This window comes from Calidris pugnax, unplaced genomic scaffold (genome assembly GCF_001431845.1).
Source record: "Calidris pugnax isolate Ruff unplaced genomic scaffold, ASM143184v1 scaffold20, whole genome shotgun sequence".
NCBI lineage: Eukaryota > Metazoa > Chordata > Aves > Charadriiformes > Scolopacidae > Calidris > Calidris pugnax.
This window is the reverse complement of record NW_015094510.1, coordinates 27,235,429-27,259,146: the sequence shown is the minus strand read 5'-3', so window position 1 is coordinate 27,259,146 and position 23,718 is coordinate 27,235,429. Positions and strand designations below refer to the sequence as shown.

The 23,718-nt window shown below is 39.0% G+C and overlaps 2 protein-coding genes across 6 annotated transcripts in view; both read left to right on the top strand.

The window, feature by feature from the left end:
* PARP4 (poly(ADP-ribose) polymerase family member 4) overlaps positions 1–18,788 on the top strand; it is a 47,280-nt gene extending 28,492 nt beyond the window's left edge. For 4 of the 5 annotated variants that reach the window (XM_014966138.1, XM_014966137.1, XM_014966135.1 and 1 more), the window contains exons 23-36: positions 785–980; positions 1,230–1,300; positions 2,085–2,272; positions 3,712–3,811; positions 5,087–5,257; positions 5,652–5,732; positions 7,648–7,728; positions 9,045–9,140; positions 11,497–11,640; positions 12,980–14,212; positions 15,355–15,456; positions 16,245–16,347; positions 17,110–17,242; positions 18,199–18,788. In XM_014966138.1, coding sequence (XP_014821624.1) covers positions 785–980; positions 1,230–1,300; positions 2,085–2,272; positions 3,712–3,811; positions 5,087–5,257; positions 5,652–5,732; positions 7,648–7,728; positions 9,045–9,140; positions 11,497–11,640; positions 12,980–14,212; positions 15,355–15,456; positions 16,245–16,347; positions 17,110–17,242; positions 18,199–18,349 — 2,850 coding nt within the window. In that variant the 3' untranslated portion in view covers positions 18,350–18,788. The remainder of the gene's footprint in view (positions 1–784; positions 981–1,229; positions 1,301–2,084; positions 2,273–3,711; positions 3,812–5,086; positions 5,258–5,651; positions 5,733–7,647; positions 7,729–9,044; positions 9,141–11,496; positions 11,641–12,979; positions 14,213–15,354; positions 15,457–16,244; positions 16,348–17,109; positions 17,243–18,198) is intronic. The other variant, XM_014966140.1, reaches the window with a different exon arrangement.
* A 2,909-nt stretch (positions 18,789–21,697) lies between these two features.
* Positions 21,698–23,512, top strand: LOC106902354 (endogenous retrovirus group K member 9 Gag polyprotein-like). The gene has a single exon (XM_014965757.1). The coding sequence runs from the start codon at positions 21,698–21,700 to the stop codon at positions 23,510–23,512; it is 1,815 nt and encodes a 604-aa protein (XP_014821243.1).
* Positions 23,513–23,718: the final 206 nt, after the last annotated feature.

Sequence of the window (23,718 nt, the reverse complement as noted above, 5' to 3'; positions counted from 1 at the left end):
TATATTCAGCTCCTTTTTATATTGTTTTTTCTTAAATAAGTAAAATGCTGCAGAGGTGAAATGTAAAGTATTTGTGTTACCAATCTGTCAATACAATAATGGAATTGATTAAAAGAAGTCAAATGGCAGATAAGATTGTTTTCTTCCTGACAATGATGTCTTCTGTTTTTCTTCCTTTTGATCAGAGTTGTTTAGTTTAAATGTATTAGTTTAGATTTCTTTCTGATCACTGCAATAATACTGCTATTCCTCTAAGGAAAAACCAAAAAAGGTAGAGATTCCTGTTTGTGTTTCCATTGGAAACACTTTCACTCCTTCAAGCGTTTCATTGTTCTGCTTTTCAAAGCCTTTGCTTTTTATAGCATCTCTGTTCACAGCAAGGACAGTATGCACTTCTGGTTTACGTATTTTTTTAAATTCTAGTACTTCTTACAAACTGATGGTGGTGGCAGTGATAATAGTAAAAAATCATAGCTGTGATTTTTTTTTTTTTTTTAAACTTTTACAAGAGAACCCAATGCTGTTTGCAGAAGAGGGAATCAGATGAACATATAACCACAAAATTCCTTTTTCAATTTTTCATGTGGTACCTGGGATATAGATAAAGGACAGGGAAGTTGCCCTTTTCAGGAATTAAGAGTAAATTACATATATTTGTTTAAACTTTGAAATACAGCTATATTCTGCTCTCATTCCATAATAAGAAAAATGAAGATATTTGGGTACACTTTTAATGAAATAGTATTTGTCCACTGCGCTGATGACTTTGTTTCTCCCTGTGTAGGCTTGCATGCTTGTATTCCAACCAGAGTTTGAAACAGCACTTGAAGAGGAGCACCTGTGCAGTGAATTTATTATTTTATTAGATTGCTCGAATTCTATGGCAGGTCCAGCTCTACACCAAGCAAAGCAGATTGCTTTACGTGTTTTGGAACTACTTGGTTACAGACAAAGAGTGAATGTAATCAAATTTGGCACAAGTGAGTTTCTTTATTTCCTTTTTACCTGTGAGGCACCTTTTGCCTTCTTGTCATGGCTTAATTTTATGCACATCGTTATTATCCAACCGGCATAATACATTGAACATAATACTCCAGGAATGTGTAGCAGTATGGAGTGCTGCTACAGGATGGAGTGCTGCTACTCTGGCATTCCAGTCTGAAAACTTATACATATTGTTCCTACATGCTTCATATTTTAATGCTCTGAATATCAATCTTTATTCACAGATTTCACAGAGTTTTCTTCTTTTTCAATGAATATCATAAATGATGTGGAATCACTGAAAAAGTTTATTATGGTAAGTAAATAAGTTTGGTTGTGTTGTAAAGAATACTTCTTTGTATAGGATGCTTATCATTGCAAAGCTCTGTTAGGCAACTTTTCCTCTTTTTAATTTTTCTTTAGGTCAGCTTCTAAAATTTTTCTGTAACTTAGTCTGTTTGAAGTCTGTTTTCCCTAGTAACAAGCCCAGCCACATCTGAATATTAATTCCAGTTTGGTTTTAAGTGATTGCTTAAGTGGAGCTGAATAGCTATCAGTGTTAGGAGATTTTTCAGTGTTTCCCCCTAAATTTATCTTTTGGAGTCTCATACCTCTCATTGCGTGCTCACAGCAAAAAGAGAGGAAATTATTTACTTCCTTCCAGAAATCTATAATTTGTAAGCAAAGGCACCACTTTACTTACGCTGTCCATTCACTGAAGGGACTTTCAGTGAAAAGGAAAATGCTTTGGCACCAAAAGATCAGAGGTAGACTATTTTGGACAGCAGGTTTTGGTTAATACCATATTTTGTCAGTGCCAGATGCAGGCTTCTCAGCTGTAACTAAAGCTCCTTGAGGACACCATAATGCTTAAGATACTAATATAATGGATGTCTTGGAAATGGGATGGTAAGATGCAAATGGCGATCAATGCAGAGTAACACAAAGGGGAAAACAACACTAACTAAACCTGTACAATTTTTATATTTGGAAACCAAGACTCATGTATAATGAAGTAAAGATTAAATTATACATTATATGTTATTTTAGGAAAAAAATTAATTAAATTCAAACTAAAATTGTAATATTTTACTTTTCAGTCTGCTACTGCAACATCGGGAAACACTGATTTATGGAAGACCTTACGTTACTTAAGTCTGCTGTTTCCTTCTCAAGGACACCGGAACATTCTTCTTATATCAGATGGGCACATTCAGAATGAGAATGTGACCTTCCAGATTGTGAAAGATAATGTCCAACATACAAGGTTATTTACATGTGGCGTTGGGTAAGTACAAAGTTAGTTAGTTAGCAATTGCATTTGTTTAAAATCACTGATAATTTATTTGACGTGAGAGGTTAATAAGCTGTGAACTGTCTGATGCCTGATTGTACTGTCTTAAATATATATATATGTTTAGATTAAATGCAGAAATGTTTGTCTACCTTTAATAATGTAATGGAAAATCTGTAAGGATTTTCGAAGGTAAGATGCCTACAATGACGTTAATTCGGTGTCCAGGTCTTAGCTATTCATGTCTTTGTTCACTAAAATAACTATACTATTTAATAATATAATTGGAAAATACAAGAGTTAACATTTTGACACGTTGCATTTTACATTTTGGTATAGTCTCATTTTAATAGTGCAATTTCATTGCAATGCTAGTAGTCGTATAATTTTATTATTTAATATTAATTTGTAAGTTAATTACTTAAAGACAAAGTAAGCTCTAGACTTCTCAATGATCAGAGGAACAGGCAAAAACTCACTGAAATTCATTGCAATGTAGTTTGACTGTTACATTGGTAAAGTAATAATGGTGAAGAGGTGTAAAAGAGAAGTTTACTCTTGTTCATACTCTTGTGTAGACAAAGGGAGTGTTTTTCTTGAAGGCTGAATTAATGAAAAAAATATTTTTAAATACTGCAAGATTTGTACTTTACAGAGTTGTACAAGGCAGCCTAATCTGTAAAAAGACTTTTAAAGGAGCAATAAACCTTAAACCCAAGATGTTACGTGTTCTTAGCATAGATACAATTGTACTATTTAATTTTGCCTTGAGGGGTTTTGGTGAGGATTCACTAGGTCGCTAAGATGGTGGTATGGTCCTGTTGAGAAATGAGTCTACTTTCTGTCCAACAAATATTCAGGACATACTGTGCTGTTTCTCTCCCAAAAGAATTCTCATCTGCTTAATTTTTCTCCTTTAATCCTCTATAAAGCTCTCATTTGTGCTTATACCTATGAAATATCTTCACAGTAGTCAGACTGAACAGAGCCTGCTGTTCTGTCAGGCTAAGAAGCGATACTGTATTGGTTATATCCATGTTGTTCAAACAGTAACATTCCCTGCTGACACTGAACTTTGCTCTAAGATAGCTATGTCCATGCTAAATAGCTCTACTGAGATTGAGGTTAATTAGCTCAAGAGCAGGATTGTTTTGATGCAGTCTTATTGGTGTTTGAACCTAAATTAATTTTTCTGCACTGTGACACGTAAAAACTTGTGTTCCATGCAATCTCCTCAAATGCTGTTAGGAAATTTCTAACAGAGCAGCACATTCATTGGCTCCATTGCTTTCAGTTGGTCTGTCCCCTGAAAAAGGGATAGAATTTAAAAAATTGAGATTTAGAAAGCTTGCAGTACTAATTAAAAAAAAAATTAGAAATAGTATCAGATGAACAATTGAATTCAATAATTACATAAAGAATTTTTTTGTTAGTTCCACAGCAAATCGACACATGCTGAGATCTTTGTCCCAATATGGTGCTGGAGCATTTGAATACTTTGACCTGAAATCAAAGTGTAACTGGGAGACAAAGGTACATTTATAAATCTTGACCGTATTCACTCTGTCATCATTGTCTGCTATAACAGTATCTGCTACTGCATAGCTTCAGTATCTCAAAATGGAAATTACTACTTTTCATAGGATCCCGTGGCTTTGCTATTTCAATGAGATAGTTCAAGAAACATTTGATAGAAGGTGGAAGAATAAATGCTTGTTAAGCCTTCTTTTATTTCAAATATAAATTGATATGAAGTGAGAAGGAGAAGTCTTCCGTTTGAGTATTACAAAGGTGCCTTATTTTCAGCAGGAACACATGTGCTATAGGAAGGGATATGTGACCTGTAGAAACCCCCTCAGTTCTTTGATCAGGGAGGGAATTTGTCACTGTAGGTGCCCTACCTTCTCATTCAGATTGGTCACTGAATGTGTAAAAGAAAACAAGAAAGCCATGACTTGGTTTATTTTTTCTATTATTTTTTAGAGAGCTCCTGTACTTTTCTTGCTAAGTGCAATAACACCAACTTGGAAAAAGTTTAAAAAAAATGTGAAGCTATGTAAATAATTGTCCCTGAATGGAAAAACATGGCTTTACTTCTGTCAGAGGCCACAGTCCGTCTACATTGTCCTTGGCTATAGTGACGAAGTCTGTAGCAATTGTGTTCTGTAACTTTTGACTGTTGGTGCATCTAGAAGTTTCAGGCAGTCTAGGACCCAACATGCAGTGCTTTTCAGTTTCCCTTGGTAGTTATGTGTCTACAGCACTATGCTATGCCTTGAGTCTGGTCCCTCCTGGAACAGTGACAGTAGAGAAAGAAGGTGCTGCAGCAAGGCTGGCATCTGGCACGTTTTGGCCCAGGGGAATGGATGAAAGCTTAGATTCCTCCTCTTGCTATTCTGGCTGTCGTTTGAGTGCAGAACTATCCAGAGCAGGCCATGGAGATGTGCAGAACTGTTGGCGTATCTCAGAGTTCACGTGTAGGAGATGGTGCTAAGTTTAGCAGCCCATATCCCCTAGCCTGTTTGGCAACGCTGATGGATAAAAACTTTATTCTCAAATTTCAGCTTTTACTTTAAAGAAGTCTCATTATTTCAGAAGCCAGTAAAATAACGTCTGAGTGAAGTACCTCCAAACATTAGACTCATTTTTATCAGTAATAGTATGTGGCTTGTTTTAGTTGTTCAAAAAAAAAGAAAAATAAATTAGCTCCATTCACGTGGGAAATATGTTATTTTCTATTGAGAGATTATGTTTTCTTTGGAAAGCCTGCTAACAAACAGAGCTAATTTCTTTTGCTTCTTTGTACAGATACAGAGCCAGGTGTCTAGAATACTGTCTCCAGGATGCAGTTCAGTTTCTATTAAATGGCAACAGTTTAATATAGACGCACCAGAGCCAATGCAGGCTCCTGCTCAAATACAGTCTTTATTTAACAACGAGAGACTTCTTGTCTATGGATTCATCCCTCACTGTACGCAGGTAAAGACTGGAATGCACATGCACTACTGGATAGAAATTCATATGTAAAACAATCTCAAAGGAAGCATTACATTGTATTATATATTTTCTGTGCAACATGCACTTAGCTTCTTTTTCATTGCTAAATATAATTAAGTTACTCTTTAATTGTCATTATTAGTCTTCTCTCTAAGAAGTAGAGTTACCTAATTTAATATTCCTATCAGTGTGTTTTGGTAAATACAGGATTCCTTTATTTGTGACTGTCCCCGTGTTGTAAGGGAAATATTTATAAACCTAGACATGCAAAGACTTAAGGATTTGAGTTATGTTCGGGAAGCAGAACAGCATGCAGTGTGCTGATAACATAGCTTGAGAGAGAAGGAAACAGTATTACTTTTTTTTTTCCTTTTAGGCCACCTTAAGAGCAATAATAAATGATCAAGAACTACAGACTGTGGTGTCAACTACTGAACTACAGAAGACGACAGGAACAGTGAGTTTGGCCAACATTGTACATGCCATAGTGAGACAAGCTGCTTTGAACAACTACATGCTGCTTCATGCTCTTTTGAAGGAATTGAAACCCTCGTTTTAAGCAGCTCTTGCACTTACACTTTGGCTTCTGATGTTTTAAAACAGACCTTCAGTTTTCAGACTTTTAAATGGAAACTGTTTTACATAGAATTTGTCACCTTTCTATGTGCTTTCTGACATAAAACTGAAGCTTCTCAGAACAGGAAGTGCTGCTTCTTACTTTGGCAGTCTGTTTGGGCTCTAGCTTTATATTTGGGTTGGCTGTTCTTCAGATTACTTCTGTGAAGGAGCTGCTGCAGCGTTCTCTTTCATGTTGTAAGTTGTTGCTATGTGGAACATCTCATTGCTAGTCTGTCATCTCAGAAATGTATGGAAAAAGAGACAGTAGGGTGTTACTGGCCTTTTCTCTGCTTCAATAACAATCAAGTAAAGAGTCTTCATGCAGAGGAAAGCACAGCACCCATTTTGAAAAGGAAAACAAGCTTAAAAGCACCATTTATTAAATCTAACAGGTGTCTACACTTGAAAAAAAAATCAAAAGAATAGTCAATCTGCAGTAATATTTCTGATACGACTGTCACTCCTTCCCCGTTAAGCAAAGCTGATTTGTTTTCAAATGGAAATGATACTGTTCCCTATTTAGTGTAATCTGCTTTGAAATCTACTATTATGGGTTGGTTTCAATGGACATGTTGGTCGTGTTCGTTTCTGTAAGGACTGTTGGTTTCCTCAAGGACAGTTGGTTTCCAGGGATGTGCCCCCTACAGGCAAATAAAATTGGCAAGCAGAAGCAATGTGTTTGCTTGCCATAATGAATTTTTGCTTTTAGAAAAATACCTCTACTAAAAATTCCAGGTGCAGTTAAAAAAAGAAAGTTTTGAAAAGTGCAAACTGAAATGGCTAAATGATAAAAAACAAGGTCAAAATTGGAAAAAAAAATGTTAATTCCTACCTGTTTCTTTTGCCAATCTACCTTAGCTCAAAAAATAACTACTTGCTTAAGAGATTTTCTTCAAAAATGGCTTTTTCTGACATCTATCCTATTCCCCCAAAAATGAGCCAGTGGGAATGTTTTGGCAATTGGAACTGGAATACAACTGGACTTTACCACATTGCCCCCACAAAGCTCACTCTCTTTGTTAGCTTTAACGTATTGAAGAGACCAAAATTGTTTTTCTTTTCTATGGAAGACTGGTTTAATTCAAAAAAGTAATTTCTGGTTAGTACAGTTCAGTATTTCCCTTTTCTTTGCCCAGCCCCTTGGGTCAAAAATTACTCGATTATGGTAAACCTAATGATTTTTTTAAAGTTGAACACTCTAGACTCACTTTTCCCCCACATTCTGTATTTTTATGGACAGGATTAATTTGCCTAACTAACCTTTATAGATATTTTTAGTTAAATTTTTGGTTAAATTGGTATAGATATATAAAACCTATACAGGTATTTTGGCGAGGCAGTTGCCAGGCTCTGTGTACAGCCACTGGAGAAAAATGCGTATGTCCAGAAGGGGCATTCTTCCTACCTGTTTTACTTAGCCATTTCAAGTCGGGATTAATTGCCTGGTGAAGTTTTTGTTTGTTTACATGCCTGCTTTTCTTTCCTCACCCTTGACTCTAGAGAGAATGTGCACAACAAGTGAAGATCTAGGTATTTTTGAATTTGCTGAAATTAAGTGAAATAAAAATGTACCATAGGAGCAGGTTGTTCCTGCTTTTCAAATGGAAAATTAGCTTGACCCTTCCTCAGATAATGGGATTCTGTGTAAATAAGGAAGCTAATTGCCTGAAGCTGGACCTCATAAATGAAAGGAAGAGTTTAAAAAAAAAAAAAAAAAAGCTACTGCTCTTATCATCAGTTTATTTTCTTTCTAGGTTCTGCACAAACTTGCAGCAAGAGCTTTCATTAACGACTACGAAGATGGGATTCTTCATGAGAATGAAACAGAACATGAGGTTTGATAACCTGAAATAAAAAGTAGACGTTTAAAATGCTAAATATCAAACATTTCAGTGGGATAGAGAAGATACTCTTGCTTTGTTAAACATAACTAGAGAGTTGCAATTCTAATATAATTTTAAGGTTAAAGTCACCATATAATCATGTTGTGGTTTAACCCCAACTAGTGATTAGAACCATATTAGCTGCTTGCTCCAGCTCCCCGAGTTTGGATGGGGGAGAGAATCAGAAAAATGAGAAAACTCTTGGGTTGAGATAAAGAGAAGTTAACAAATTAAAGTGAAAGCTGCACATGTGAGCAAAGCAAAGCAAGGAATTCGTTCACTACTTCCCACGGGCAGGCAGGTGTTCAGCTCCCACCTGGGTAATGGTTATGCAGGGAGAGAAACTCTGAATGTCCCCTGTTTCCTCCTTCTTCCCCCAGCTCTATATAGTGAGTGTGATGTCTCATGGTATGGAATATCACTCTGGTCAGTTGGGGTCAGCTGTCCCAGCTGTGTCTCCTCCCAGCCTGCTCGCTGGTGGGGCGGTGTGAGGAGTAGAAAAGTCCTTGAGCGCTGAGCAACAACCGAAAACACCAGTGTGCCATCAAAACTATTTCTCATCCCAAATCCAAAACATAGCACTACACCAGCTGCTAAAAAAAAGAAGTTAACTCCATCCCAGCTGGAACCAGGACAAGTTATATCTTCCCAGATAAGATTTTGAAAACTTCTAGGACAGTCTTTTCTTCTTCCCCAGTGTAAGAATGTCCTTTATTGGCATAATGTGTGCATATTTTTCCTAATCTATACTCTTGTCAGTGTAGGCTATTGGTGATTCTTCTTTTCCTGCGACATACAACATTTTAGTTTTGGGTAGATCAATACATATCAGTCCAGTGAAAGTCCGTAGCTTTTGTATAGAATATGGTGGAAGATAATGACTGACATTTTATAGATAAACAGACTTTATGATCTGTTAAAAAAATGGCTTTTAGCTACTTAAAAACTTACCATATTGCCACCTTGGCTTATTTAAGACTTCAGACTAATTCTTATTATAAAATACAGCTGCTTCTTACACTAGCAGGATAGAACCTAAAGAAGTCTAACTAGAGAAAATGCATATCCTTGCCCAAAGTTGAGTGAGGGAGTAGAAGAAGTTAGAAAGGAGCAGACAGGCAGGCCAATATATTCACATGAGCTCTTCCTTTTACATGTCCCTATTTAGAGCACGTGAGTGTGTATATAGGTATGTGTTCAGTTTTGACATCAATGTATCTTTTAGCTGATTGTGGTTTTTCTGCCCATTCCTTTTGTTAACAATATAGATGAAGAAACAAACCCTGAAAAACATGATTATTCAGCTCAGCTTGGAGAACTCAATTATAAGCCAGTTTACAAGCTTCGTTGCAGTTGAGAAAAGGGTATGTTTTCTATATATCTTGTTTCCACCCGCTTCTCTATCAAAAGACTCTAAATTCTGTGACTTTGTACATATCAAAACTAATCTTCCTTTTGCTGAACAATGGCTATTCTTTTCCAGTAGAGCTAAAACTATTATTTTGACATTGTTTTGATTTCTTCTGCATTATAGCAAGTTATTTTCCATTTCTGTCTCTTATCTTGCTTGTCGCTACGTTACAATCAAAGTTTGTCAATCTGTGTGTTCCTGATGTGATTTGATACAAGGGCTACGATTCCAGATAGTGCTGTGGGAGCCAGACAGGTCAAAGGACAATAGGACATAAGCCACAGAACCCTTTCTCATAAAGGGTAAGGATGCCAAACTGTAGCAAATGGGCCACTCTAGCCATGGATTGCCGAAGTAATGGATTTTGTATTGGCAAAAGTTGTTCTAGGGAAGTCTCAGGTGGGAGTCACAGGGAAAGCAAAGGTTGAAAAATCTTCCTTTAATATTGCAGTAAACTATGGAACTTTTTCATTTGTTTTCAGTATTAGAACAGTGGTAGGAGGAATAAAAGCTTTGCAGCAAACGGAATGTAATACATATAAACAACAACCTTGAAATTCAAGGGTCAGGAGGAGGAGTTTTTGAATGGAAAGCTGTATCATGATAAGCAAGATGATATCAGTTGGATTAAATATTATATGGAGCACAGAGACTGGAAATTCATCTGACCAAATACATGTGTTTACATTTAGCAATAAATCAGTCACATTTGCTTTCCTCTCACGGTAATGGAAATAAATAGATTTTTCTAGAGCTTGATTCATCTCATCCTAAAGTTAAATACCTAAAGCAGTTCAGATTACTTTTCTCAAGATGTCTGTTTCTGAGAACTGATTATAGGGGTTACTTGTACTCACTATTTCAGATTCATGGATCACTTCCTCCAGGCTCAAGAGCAGACTATCCCAATGAAACGAAGCCAGGTGAAAATGCCAGGAGGCCAGGCGTGTACATGGATGGACAGGAACTCCTGGAAAAATTCTAAGATAGAAAGGAAGTGTACTGACAGTGGAAGCAGGGACAGATAACCTGGAAGGAATATATAGTACATATCTGAGCATGCAGAGACATCATTAGGAAAGCCAAAGTCCACATGATTCTCTTTTACTTCAAGCTAGGACAGATGATAATATAAATAAAAGTAGGCCTGAATGAAGAAATCAGTGGAAATGCTGGATAAAAACAGGATACCTTCTTCTATTTTTACTGTTTTGTCTGGATGTCTATGTTATTATGAAAGAACCAATACCAGTAGTATATGTACATTATATAATCAGATTTTTCTGAAACTGCTGCTTTCCTGAGTAACAACTCCAGCATTTGCAATTAAAAATGAAAAGACAGACATGCATTCCAAAAAACATGTCATTAAAAGCAACAATAAAATGTAACACTGTGAAGTTATTAGCTTTCCCAAGGTCAAGGACTACTTTTCGAAATAAGATTACTCAACTGAGTCAATTTAAATATCTCTATAATGCACCTGAATATCCATCTGGTACATAACAGCAACAATATTCAGAAGAAAAAATATGTTGCAGATTAGCAAGGATCACCTGTGTGATTTAATGAACTAGTTGCTTACGAAGGGTGTTCAACAGATTATTATCTGTCATTCTGATTTTTCTATATCTGGTATTGCAATTCTGCAAAAGATTCAGTTTACACGTGTCAATATAATGTCTCCGAAGAAACAGACTTCTACAAGGTTATGTTTTAATTATGTCTGTAAATATATTAGCTTTAATGTCATTTCTAGTCTAGGATGACTCTTTTGTCCCACTGGAACAAAAGATTGCAGACATCTTAAGGCAAAAACACCTGCAGCACACAATGCAGTACCATGCAGAAATATCCAAACTAGCCCATTCAACTTGTCGCTGTATTATGCTACCTAATTTGTCTTCTTAATATGATTTTGCACAATGCAAAGTAATTTAAGCACAGCTATAATAATGCTTAAGTTTGCTTTGTTTTAAAGGGTAGCAATAGGATTCTGAGAAAAAGAACTGCACAAGACTTGGATTTTATTTCAATTACGGAGATTTGAACAAATTACACATACAAATACATACTGTCCACCTTTATATTTCATGTGAATCTAATTACTGGCAGTATGTTGTCCCTTGATATAGTAAAAAATGTGAAGTTACATTTTCTGGTCTTTTGTGTATACTGAGTTTTTTAATGTACTGCATTGTCTGCTTATTCCCTGTTTTCAACACCTTTAGAACTCCCAAAGAAAAATGCGCTGTCTCTATAATGCCAGAGAATTTTCAGGTTCATAACTGTGATGCATTTTAATTTAGGATGCTAGTGAAACTTGTTCTGCTGATGCTCCAAACATCCTGGAAATTATAGCTCAAGAAGATGTAGATTTTTTACCTTACATGGACTGGGACCAACAGACAATGGAATCTGACTCCTTAATTGGAGGCCTTACTTGTACCTCAGTAAGTACATTTATTTTATGGTTTTTTTGCTAACATTTTTGGTATATTATCCAGTAGTGGTGCTGTATTGTTTGTGTAAATGTCTAGTAATTGTTCAACTTTTAATTATTTTGAATATAATTATTGCTACACAAGTACTGTGTGGAATTTTACTATACGCATGAAAATTTGGAGGAACCTGTCCCAAAAAATAAAGTACACTTAAAAATATAATGAGTGCAGCAGAAGTTTTGAGAGACAATATGATAATACAGACTTTTTCTCCCTTCCAGAAGAAACTAACACATGTTAAGAGAGTTCTCTCATAAGAATATGCTAGTGTAGGTGAAGTCTTAAATGCAACTCTGAGAAACACAGGGGGAGAAGGACGAGTTTCAAGGAAGATCAAGGTGTTGAGTCTCCACTAGCAGAGAGGTACAGCCAAAGCAGAGGGACCACTGGGAATGGGGATTGGAAAAAGAGAAGATATTGCTAGCGTGCAATGGGACAAACCCTGGGGTGAGGGAGGAGCAAAGAGAGAAACTTGAACTAGGGAAATTGGATGTTTGCTAGTTATGGTAGCTCTCTCTTGACTTTAGAAACTACAAGAGATGCCTGCATCAGTTAAGTCAGCAGGTATAATTGTGTCAGCCCATAAAGTCTTAACAGGTTAAAGCTTTACATCTCCAAATTTTGTAGGGGATTCAAGAAAATTACTGTCTATTACATTATGTCATGCATGACCATGTTGTGCATTTAATACAGCTTGGGAGCATCATCTCAGCCTGTAGTCTGTAACGTATTAAGATTGTGAGCTATTGACAACAGTATCTGGGTGTGTGTTCTGTAACTTAGGTCAGCTCCTATAAAGCCATTTTCCTGATCTTTTGGCCCAAGAATTCCTAGGCAGAAGAGTACCAACCATCTGAGTTGGTGTATGGTGGCAGTATAGCCTTGGCTCTCTAGCTTGCATGCAGCAGCTGCTGGACCTCAACTGGTACATGTGCCAGAACTATAGCACAGGCAGCATCCATGCTTCACTTTGTGTAGATCTGTCTTCTCTGTATATAAAACAGTGTTGTACAGTGGAACTTCCTTATAATCATCATGATATGAATCATTTTTATCTTAATAATGCTCGTATTTTGTCAAAGTCAAATTTTCCTCCGAATTTGCCCAGTGTAGGGTAGAATAGGGTAAGAAATTTTTAGTTTAGCTGATATATTACTTTCATTTTGAACATATGAATGACAGTATGATACTGCATACAATATAAGAAGAAATACTGTTTTGATTCAAAAGATAGAGATATCTTGCTAATTCTGGAGTTATTTTGTTTCCTTGCAATTTTACTAAACAGGCACGTTTCACAGAAGTAGACAGTGTTAATTCAGCTGTTTGCCTAAGTGAGAAAGATGAACCTGAAAGCTTGCAATTGCAATCAGAAGAAGTTCCTGTTAGTCAGAAGAGCACGTCACCAAAGAACATGGCGCAGGACTCTGTAAATGTTCCTGAACTTGAAAGTGATATTTGCAGTCTCCTATCAGCTTTCAGTTTTGATAGAGATATCACAACGAAGAGAACATCGTCAGGAACAATGTCACCTTCACCACAAGAGCTTCATCCGCTCCAAGTTGCTGAACTTTCCACATCAGTTGGTTTTAAACCTAAGCCAGGAGGAGGAATTGATCTGACTCAACAAAAATCACTTCAGTCACCTGCACTTAAAAAATCAGATGTTTGTCTGGATTCCCCTCAACGTGCTCCTCCTCCTCCTCCTCCCCTTGTCGGTGCTGCTCCAATGTTGGTGAAAGGTGCGGAACAAGCTGATTCTTCTGGTGCTGCTCCGATGCAGCCTTTAGTATTTTGTTCGGCTGCCCGTTTTGGTGCTCCAATACAGAAATCTTCATTTGGCTCAGCTCCCCCTTGTCCTACTCCAGCACAGGGTTTTGGATTTGGTTCAGCTACCACTTTTGGTGCTCCGATAGGGAGTTCTTCATTTGGCCAAGCTCCCCCTTGTGCTGCTCCACCGCAGGGTTTTGGATTTGGTTCAGCTATCCCTTCTGTTACTCCACTGCAGAATTCTTCATTTGGTTCAGCTGCCCCTTGTGCTGCTCCGGTGCAGCGTTTTCGATTTGGTTTAGCTGCCCCTTGTGCTGCTCCATTGCAGCATTTTCGATTTGGTTTACCTGCCCCTTGTGCTGCTCCGATGCAGGATTCTGTATCGGGTTCAGCTGCCCCTTGTGCTGCTCCGATGCAGGATTCTGTATCAGGTTCAGCTGCCCCTTGTGCTGCTCCATTGCAGCATTTTCGATTTGGTTTACCTGCCCCTTGTGCTGCTCCGATGCAGGATTCTGTATCAGGTTCAGCTGCCCCTTGTGCTGCTCCAAAGCTGAGTTCTCTGCTTGGCTCAGCTACCCCTCCCTGCACAAATTCTGAAATGACTAAAAAACGAGTTGGTCTCAAAGCTCCTGTTGGTAAAGCTTATACAAAAGAGTCATCGCACCAGATGAAGCACTGTATGAAAAAAGCAGTATGTCAGCCTGACGTTATGGCTCCTGAAGAAGGATTTACTGAGGAATTCAAGGCTGTGGTAAGTTTTCCATCAGTAGTCATTTATATATAGCGTGCTACACATGTCACTTTGAAATCCAAGCTGAATTCAGCTAATGAAAGCTGCTTTAAATATTTGCATTTCAAGGTTCATGGATGTAGAGCCAAAAAAGAACATGGTACGGCTGCATGACACTGCTTTCCAATTCAAGAAATGTGAACCTGAAATGCAGAAAGCATGCTTCTTGTTTGCTTGGGTTTTGGTTATTCTTTTTCAAAGTGATAAATCTTATACCCTGAATTCTGCCACTTGTTCCTTACTACTCTAATAGGCTACATTTAAATGGTATTACTTTGTATCATGAGTAGTAGCTGTACCATTAATGGTGGTACAATAAGATTATTAATGGACATTACTCTGTTCAGGAATAATCTTGCTGTTTTATGCCAACGCAGAATATTCAGCAAAACCTTCCGTTCAGTTCAGTAAATAGGAATGAAGTTCTTGAGCTCCAAAATGGAGGGCACTACCCATCCTGTATTCATGCATTACCTAAAAATAAGATATGAGTAGAAGGAAAACTTATCTTCCGCCTTGCCCTGAGATAAACATTTTAGAAATTGTTTTGTTTTCTTTGCTTTATAAACTGATTTTATAAAGAGCAAGACGATATCGAAGTCATGCTATTTTTTGTCCCTTTCATGGGCAATCCATCATGGTTAAGAAACAGTGTAGAATCAGAGCCAACAAGTGGTGATAGTATCTCCAGAGTCAAATCTGGATTTGGCCAGTGTAAAGTAGAACAGGGTAAGAAATTTTTATTTTAAACAATACATTTTTATTTTCATATTGAACATAGAAATGACAGTATAGTGATAATGTGCTTAACACAAGACACAAGTCTTGATTAAAAAGAAAAAAAAAGGTCTCACTAACTCTACAAGGAATTATTTCATTCCTTGTAATTTTGCTAAACAGGAACTTTCTCCAGCTGTAGCTTATGTTTGCGCAAATGCTTTCCTAAGTGAGAGAGAATGAACCTTTTTCAACCAGAAAAAAAGAGGTTTCTTTTTACAAAGAGGAGTGGTTTTTAAACTTTTAAATGCAATTACTTTGTATCATGATGTAGTAGCTGCATGGGTAACTGCAGTAAGATTCCTAGTGAGTATTATTCTCTCCAGGAACAATTAAAGAGCTTCAAGAGGACAAAGAAAGGCAAGATTCAACAGAGAAATGAGTTGACTTCTGTAAACTGGAAAGAAATTTTTGTGCTCCAAAATCAGGTACAGCACCCATAATCTATTTGTGCATTATTTAAAAATAAAATATAAGGAGAAGGAGAAAATATTTTTACTTTAATAACATAAGTCTTGCTATGTTTCATTGCTTTCATGGGCAGCTCAGCAGTGGATATGTAAGAAGCCAGTATAAAATCAGGGCCAACAGGTAGTAATACACCTCCAGAACCTGTTTGCAGCTTGCAGACTTCCTAGGAAAAATATAAAAACATATAGGGGAAGATAAGGGGAATAAGTGGATGGAAATAATGCACGTTATGCAGGAAAATAAAAAGTAGTTGGGTTTTAGAGGATTGGACTGAGAGATGTTGCAGCAGGAACTTCCCCTGGATAGATAGATCGATTGCTGGGGAAGCTAAATGAAATGGTACTATCCAAGTATCCTGCAGGCAAGAGTTTAGCTTTGCTGTTCTGGTATGTCCCTTGCGGTGGGAGAAGTCCCTGTGGGGCATAACCCATTGCCAGTTCAGTAAACTTACCAGCTTAAGGGGTGAAGTTATGATCGACAGGGATATACTGTGGGTCACAATAGTCAGTATCTGTTAGTAATTAACAAAAGCAGGTTTTCAAGAGTATTACATGACCCAAGGGAAGAAGCCACCATGCGATGCTCTCAGTGGAGACTCCTGTCTTATGTGGATTTCAGTTTTTGTGCTTATGTAAGCTTTTAAAAAAACATTTGAAGCAATTCCCCTCTGTCTATTTTGTTCTTACCAAATACATTTTCAGTGTCTTGAATCTTTGGCTTATCCATATCTTTGTTTATCCCATAGGATGGCTCTTGGAATCTCAGTCTGCAGTTGGGAAAAATCTTGAAATTTGATGCTGATGATTTAATTAACAATTTCCTTATTAAAAAAGGCATTCAGTCACTTGGTAAATACTTTTCTGTCATTAAAAAGCAGTACATTGTATTATATTTCCTATCTGTATGTGTTATTACTCTATATGCCTGGTGGAACTCTCAATAAGATATGCTCAAAATTTAAATGGATCTCTTAATTCAAAGTTTTCAAAAGTGCCTGATTTTAATAATACAGTTTCTTTTCAGCTTCTCTCACAATACGGTGTCCTGATTGCTAAGGACATCTCCTGGAGAAATATGTGGAGGATGTGAGAAATATTTGGAGTAGCAACAGAGATTCTTTTAGCTCAATTATTGTATGTACTATATTAATATATCTACTAAAAATAAGGAAAGAAAAGTCTGTCCTAGGAGGGAGGCAGAGATCACTTCTGCTGTTCACATTTCAAATAATATGAATAATATTTATATAGTTCTTCCCTCCTTCCCCCACTGTCTTCTGCAGCATTCAGTACACACTCTGCCTGTACACACTTTGCTGGTTGATTCTGTCAATTGGTGCTCTTTGCTGGCAGCAGACCAGAAAACTTGGTGGGGGCAGGGGAGGGAGGGAGGAGGCAATTCCTACTTTCTAAATGATTAGATGACACAATGCTTTATCAAAGGACAAAAATCTTAAAAGTTTCCCATTATTGCATGTGTTAAAATCAAAGTAGATTAGAACCCAAGAAAACACAAACTGCAGAAATTCTGACAAAGCATTACCAAGTTTAAGTTTGAAAGTCAAGAAATCATTTAAATAGTAATACTACTTCCCTTCTCTTCTTCCTTAGGCCCAAATGGAAAAGAAAAGCTACTGCAGTTGATCGCTACTCTTCTTGTGCTACAGTTCATACGCTGCAAAAAGGAATTTAAAGGGATAGTTTTCAAAACCCTGATGAAACTGGATGATTCATCTAATTCAAGGTGTGCTTTTAAATAAAATCTTGTAATTTAATGTAGCAATATAAACATCAACATGTGGAAGATTAATTTCATTTAGAGAGTCAATGACTACTACAGGATATAGCTGTAGAAAAGGGAATTGAAGGTATTAATCATATTAGTGGCATGTGGTTTCTTTTAAGAGGATGGATGGAGGAAGGAATACTTTGCAAAATGTGATACAATATATGAAAATACAATGCATCCCATGGTATGGAATATCCCTTTGGTCAGTTGGGGTCTGCTGTCCAAACTGTGTTGTATCTCTTCCCAGCTTCTTGTGCCCCCCCAGCCTACTCACTGGTGGGACAGTGCGAGGAGTAGAAAAGGCCTTGAGTGCTGAGCAACAACACAGGATCACGGGATTGTAGGGTTTGGAAGGGACCTTCAGAGATCATCTAGTCCAACCCACTGTGCCAAAGCAGGTTCACCCTGAGCAGGTTGCACAGGAACACATCCAGGAGGGTTTCGAGTATCTCCAGAAACAGTCAGGAGAGCCCTGGAAATCCTCGTCCCTCTTTTGAAACTCCTTGACAGAGGGGAAAATTGATTGTATGCTTTTAGGTACTGTAGGCAGAAATACAAATAGAATTGCCTTGACTTGCTGGATGAAAGCAATTCTAATGTGTGAATGAATGTAAAAAGGAGTCTAGTTTGCCTTTATGAAATGCATAGTACTTCACTGCAGTGACTGGAATAGTGCAAATAAATGCAAGTAATGATTAAGGGTCTAAATGCTTCCCATGTGGAAGATTTTAAAAAGGTCAGCTCAGATGATGATGTTTTCTGCATCAGATGGTATTTTATACAGGCTGGATCATCGTACTATAGAAAATTTTCTCTTTCAAATAATTATCTTTAGAAGAAATCATTTTCTTCTTGCTTCTATGGTGGATGTGCAAGATTTTATTATAATAAAACTTTATTTCTACACACAGTGCTGTTCATTGGGCTTATGAGTCGATCAAGAAGGCAGTTGAGTGGGTAAGAAGAACTGAAAGGCAATTTCCATCTATTTGCTATCGACTTGAACTTGGGAAAGACTGGGATTCTGCCACCAAGAAAATACTGGGTATCAAGTTTATCTAACGTCAATTCTCCTTCTACTGAAAATATTTAATCACATAATAGCAGAGTTAGCTTTCTTTGCAGTCTTACATAAAATGTTTAAATTGAGAAAATTTGTTCTTATATCATTACTGAATAATAATTCTCATAGTCACAGACAAAAGTATGGAATTGAGTCTTAGTGAGTCTTGATTTTACATATATGTAGTATTTTACTTGTAACTGTTAAAGATACCATAACATTTCCATTTTTTACAGCAGTCTTTTCAGTTCATTGCACATTATAAGAACTCCTTTTATAATATCTTTGTTTTGATTTCTCCTAAAATCTTATGTACTTCTTTAATGGCACAGTAAAGAAAGCATCATGTAGTAATTTAGTTAAATATGGCAGGAGATGTTTGGACAGATATAAGAATGTGATAAACAAAGAACTAATAAATATCTTCATAACATATCAGTGTTTGCCGTTGGATGGTTTTGTATGTTGTGTCTTGAAATGCAAATGGCAGAAGAGTTATTTTTCTCCTGCACTGCTTTTCTTACCAGTCATAGGTCAATTTCATAGAATCATAGAGTCATAGAATGGTTCAGGTTGGAAGGAGACCTAAAGATCATCAAGTTCCAACCCCCCTGCCATGGGCAGGGATACTTTCCACCTGACCAGGTTGCTCAAGGCCCCATCCAGCCTGGCCTTGAACACCTCCAGGGATGGGGCATCCACAGCTTCTCTGGGCAACCTGTTCCAGTGTCTCACCACCCTCACTGTAAAGATTTCTGTCTGGTATCTAATCTATATCTCCCCTCTTTCAGTTTAAAACCTTCACCCCTCATCCTATTGCTACACTCCCTGATAAAGAGTCCCTCCCCATCTCTCCTGTAGGCTCCCTTCAGGTACCGAAAGATCGTTATAAGGTCTCCCTTTTTTATTTTTATGTATTTGTGAATACATAGGTCAGTTTTGTTAGGAGGAATGAGTTCTCTCTTTTCTTTTTTTTCTGCTGTTACTTTGTATTCTGATTTTATTTTGATGAAAAACTAACTGCTTGGTTTTATTTTATACTGGACCGAACACCAAAGCGTAGTGACAAAACCAGACTAAAAGTTACTAATTTAGTGGGCTTTTCACAGGTGTTTGGATGAACACATAACCTCTCTGCACAGAATCACGCTTTGTGATCTGAGGAAGTATAATTAGAGACTTAGTACAATTGCTTGCACTGGCGCAGGATCAAGTTTGTACAGAACATACTCTATGCTTTTTTGTCCAACCATTGGAAATATTCAGAAGCAGGAGATTCCACAGCCACCACAGGTGATGTGCTGCACTGCCCGGGCAAACAGAGAGTGCTCCCGAGCAGTAATACCAAAGTGTTGTAAGAGGTTACTAAGGAAAACTGTGGAATCTTTCATAGTAGTTCTCTGGACAATTTAAGCAAACATCTGCCAAGAATAGAGTATATACACTTGGTCTTGTAGAGGAGGTTGCCAAGAGGGGTAGGTACCTTGAGGTCCTTCTGATTCTAAGGTGCTCTGAATCCTTGTTTTCACATGTAAGATACTGTCTCTTTTTAGTAAACAATATAAAGGAAAGATTTGTATGACACCTTCTATTTGAGAAGAACTAGGATGTGGGTTTCTTTAAGAGCTAGAAAGACTCTTTAATGTGGACAATGATAAACTCACTTCTAAATCTGCTCTTAAATCTTTGTATGGTCAATTGCTGCATTACTAGAGTTACTTTTGAAAGAACTGGCAAAATCATAAATAAAAGCAATAGCATTTTTTTTTCCTTCACTGCAGTTAATTATTCAAATAGTTTGGTGTTTTCACTGTTGCAACAATACATCCCATATGGGTATGTACAAAAAGTATACACTCACTCTAAGGCCTGAGTCTCAGGTCAGTTTCATTTCTGAGATACAGCATATTAGCACTCTGGCTCTAGCAAGGGTAGTTGAATAAGCAGACAGGGTGTGGTTTATTTGCTTTTTCTTACAAGACTTTCTTTTTTTTTTTTTTCCTCCTGTGTGGGCTCAGTTAAAGGTCACTCCCATAGTTAAGATTTACTTGCATCTGGAGCAACAGCGTGTGCCAGTAGTGACCTTGAGAGCAGGGGAGGAGTGAGAAACACAAGTTTTGCATCCTGAAGCACATCCTGACAAAAACCAGAGCACAGACTGGGAACCGAAACCTGTCTTGATAGTAGAATAATTGTTATTGTGATAAGCTCAGTAGAAGGTAAAAAAATATTTTTGTAAGTCCATGATTGGGCGTTATGGGGGGAGTAGGTTTGTGTCTTAGTGTATATAAGTCTCTCTGTGTAGCAATAAAGATGGTCGAATTGGATTTTTGGATTCGCTTAAATCCTGCATGACCTACGAGTCCGTGATTTCTTCATAAGCCACAAATGGTGCCCGAATCGGGTTAAAGATTCAGCAGGACGGTGGTCGAGGACTGGTGGCGTGCCCCCGTGAGCCGGGTACCCCTGTGAGGATACCCCTGTGAGCTGGATACCCCTGTGAGGATACCCCTGTGAGCCGTCGATCGCCAAGGAGCTCCTATATACTCATCGCTGCACGATACAAGGTCAGCCCAGCGCGGGGCCGGGGAAGGGATTATTATAATGGGGCAGTCTGCGACGAAAGCGCAGCAGATACATAAAGCACTTTTAATGAAAATCGTTAAGGAACAAGGATTAAAGTTACAGTCTGTTAAACTTGTACAGCTTTTAGTATGGATTCGGGATAATTGTCCGTGGTACCCCCCCAACGGGTCTTACGATCTCTCTGACTGGCAGAAAGTGGGAGAACGCTTGCAAGCGCGACTAATTGTTGATCAAGATGTTAATCCCGATAATATCGTCGCATGGGGTATCATATATACGGCATTAAGAACATTCCTCCCTACCCATGAAGTGTTTGCTAACTCAGATTTTCCACCTCCACCGGCTGATTTATTGGAGGACACGGCTCCTGCTGGTTCAGCCCCTGACGCTGAGCCTGTCTGTGACTCAGCTCAGCAGCTGCCGTTCACTGCTGTCTTAGTGTATATAAGTCTCTCTGTGTAGCAATAAAGATGGTCGAATTGGATTTTTGGATTCGCTTAAATCCTGCATGACCTACGAGTCCGTGATTTCTTCATAAGCCACAAATGGTGCCCGAATCGGGTTAAAGATTCAGCAGGACGGTGGTCGAGGACTGGTGGCGTGCCCCCGTGAGCCGGGTACCCCTGTGAGGATACCCCTGTGAGCTGGATACCCCTGTGAGGATACCCCTGTGAGCCGTCGATCGCCAAGGAGCTCCTATATACTCATCGCTGCACGATACAAGGTCAGCCCAGCGCGGGGCCGGGGAAGGGATTATTATAATGGGGCAGTCTGCGACGAAAGCGCAGCAAATACATAAAGCACTTTTAATGAAAATCGTTAAGGAACAAGGATTAATGTTACAGCCTGTTAAACTTATACAGCTTTTAGTATGGATTCGGGATAATTGTCCGTGGTACCCCCCCAACGGGTCTTACGATCTCTCTGACTGGCAGAAAGTGGGAGAACGCTTGCAAGCGCGACTAATTGTTGATCAAGATGTTAATCCCGATAATATCGTCGCATGGGGTATCATATATACGGCATTAAGAACATTCCTCCCTACCCATGAAGTGTTTGCTAACTCAGATTTTCCACCTCCACCGGCTGATTTATTGGAGGACACGGCTCCTGCTGGTTCAGCCCCTGACGCTGAGCCTGTCTGTGACTCAGCTCAGCAGCTGCCGTTCACTGCTACGGGAGGAGCAGCCGACGACTTAGACTCAGAGATACCTGAGGATCTCTTTGATCCAGGTCCTATTGACTCTGATCAAGAGCCTGATTTATACCCGCCCTTAACTCCGGTTAAAGCTATGGTGGCTTCTGCGCCAACCGCAGATCAGATTTTACAAAGAACTAAACGACTGACTGCTGGTCGTGCCTCCCTTACACGTCCGCCGCCTTATGCTCCTTCTCTGGACGTGCCTCCTAATAATTCTCATGATAAGGCAAGACGGGAGTTCGTGGAAGAGTGTAGAAAAAGGGCTTTGCAAGATGGTGATATGGAAATGTTTCAAGCTCTGCCTGCTATCTATAGACCCCAGCAGCCTCCTCGCTATGAGATGCTGACATATGAAGTTATCAAAGAGTTAAGAAAATCCGTTAAGGAAAATGGTTTACAATCCTCCTTTACTATTAGTTTGCTGGAAGCGATATCGGCGTCGTGTACTATGATTCCTGCAGATTGGAAAATAGTGTTAAAGTTGGTGTTAACGGCAGGGCAATATTCCATCTGGTTAACAGAGTATCGTGAGCTGGTTGCTGCCCAAGCATTAGATAATTTGGCAGCTGGGCACGCTATCGGGGCTGATCACTTGATGGGAGAAGGGCGATACGCAAGTCCAGCAGCGCAAGTTCAAATGGACAGATCAGTTTTCCAGCAGGTATCTGCGCTGGCCTTACGGGCTTTAAAGCGAGTTCCCGAGGGTGAACGTACAGAGCGGTCCCTTGGGAGTACCCACCAGGGAGCACAGGAGCCTCACACCGACTCCACAGACCCTCTGCAGACAGCTCTTTCTCGACAGCAACTTCCACAAGCTGCTGAACTTTTGTTAATGCAATTAGCAGTGGAAAATGCTAACACTCAACGCCGCGGGGCTTTAGACCCTGTACGTGGCAAGGCTACCGCTCTGAATGATCTTATTAAAGTGTGCCAGCATGTAGGAATGGAAGAGCACAGATTTGAGGTGTTAGCGACGGCACTGGCTCGAAAACTAACTGTGGCTCGTGCTGCTGTTCAATGTTTTTCATGTGGGCAGCACGGACACATGAAAAGGGATTGCCCAAAACAAAGGGGAAGGAGGGATAGAATTCCAAATGAATTATGTCCTCGGTGCCAGAAAGGATATCACTGGAGCAATCAGTGTCACTCTAAATATGATAAAAATGGTGATCCTTTACCCACTCCGCGGTCGGGAAGCGCCAAGAGGGGCGCGCGGTCCGGTGCCCCACGCCATCCCAACAGGGCCCAAGGGCAGATGCTGCAATTAGCACCCCAGCAGGGGAACGGACAAGCCGTGCAGGGATCACCCCCGCCGTGCCACCCCCGGGAGTGCCGGGCTGGACGTGGCAACTGCCGCCACAACAAACGTAAATGATCCTTCTGTGCCCCCGATACCGACAGGACTGCAAGGGCCACTGCCGTGTAACGGACACGCTTTGTCACTGGGCCGGTCTGCGGCTACAAAGATGGGTTTGTTTATTTTACCTGGGATTATTGATAGTGACTATCAGGCAGAAATTAAAATCATGGTATGGACTCCAAATCCTCCCTGTACCGTACCAGCAGGTGAACACATTGCTC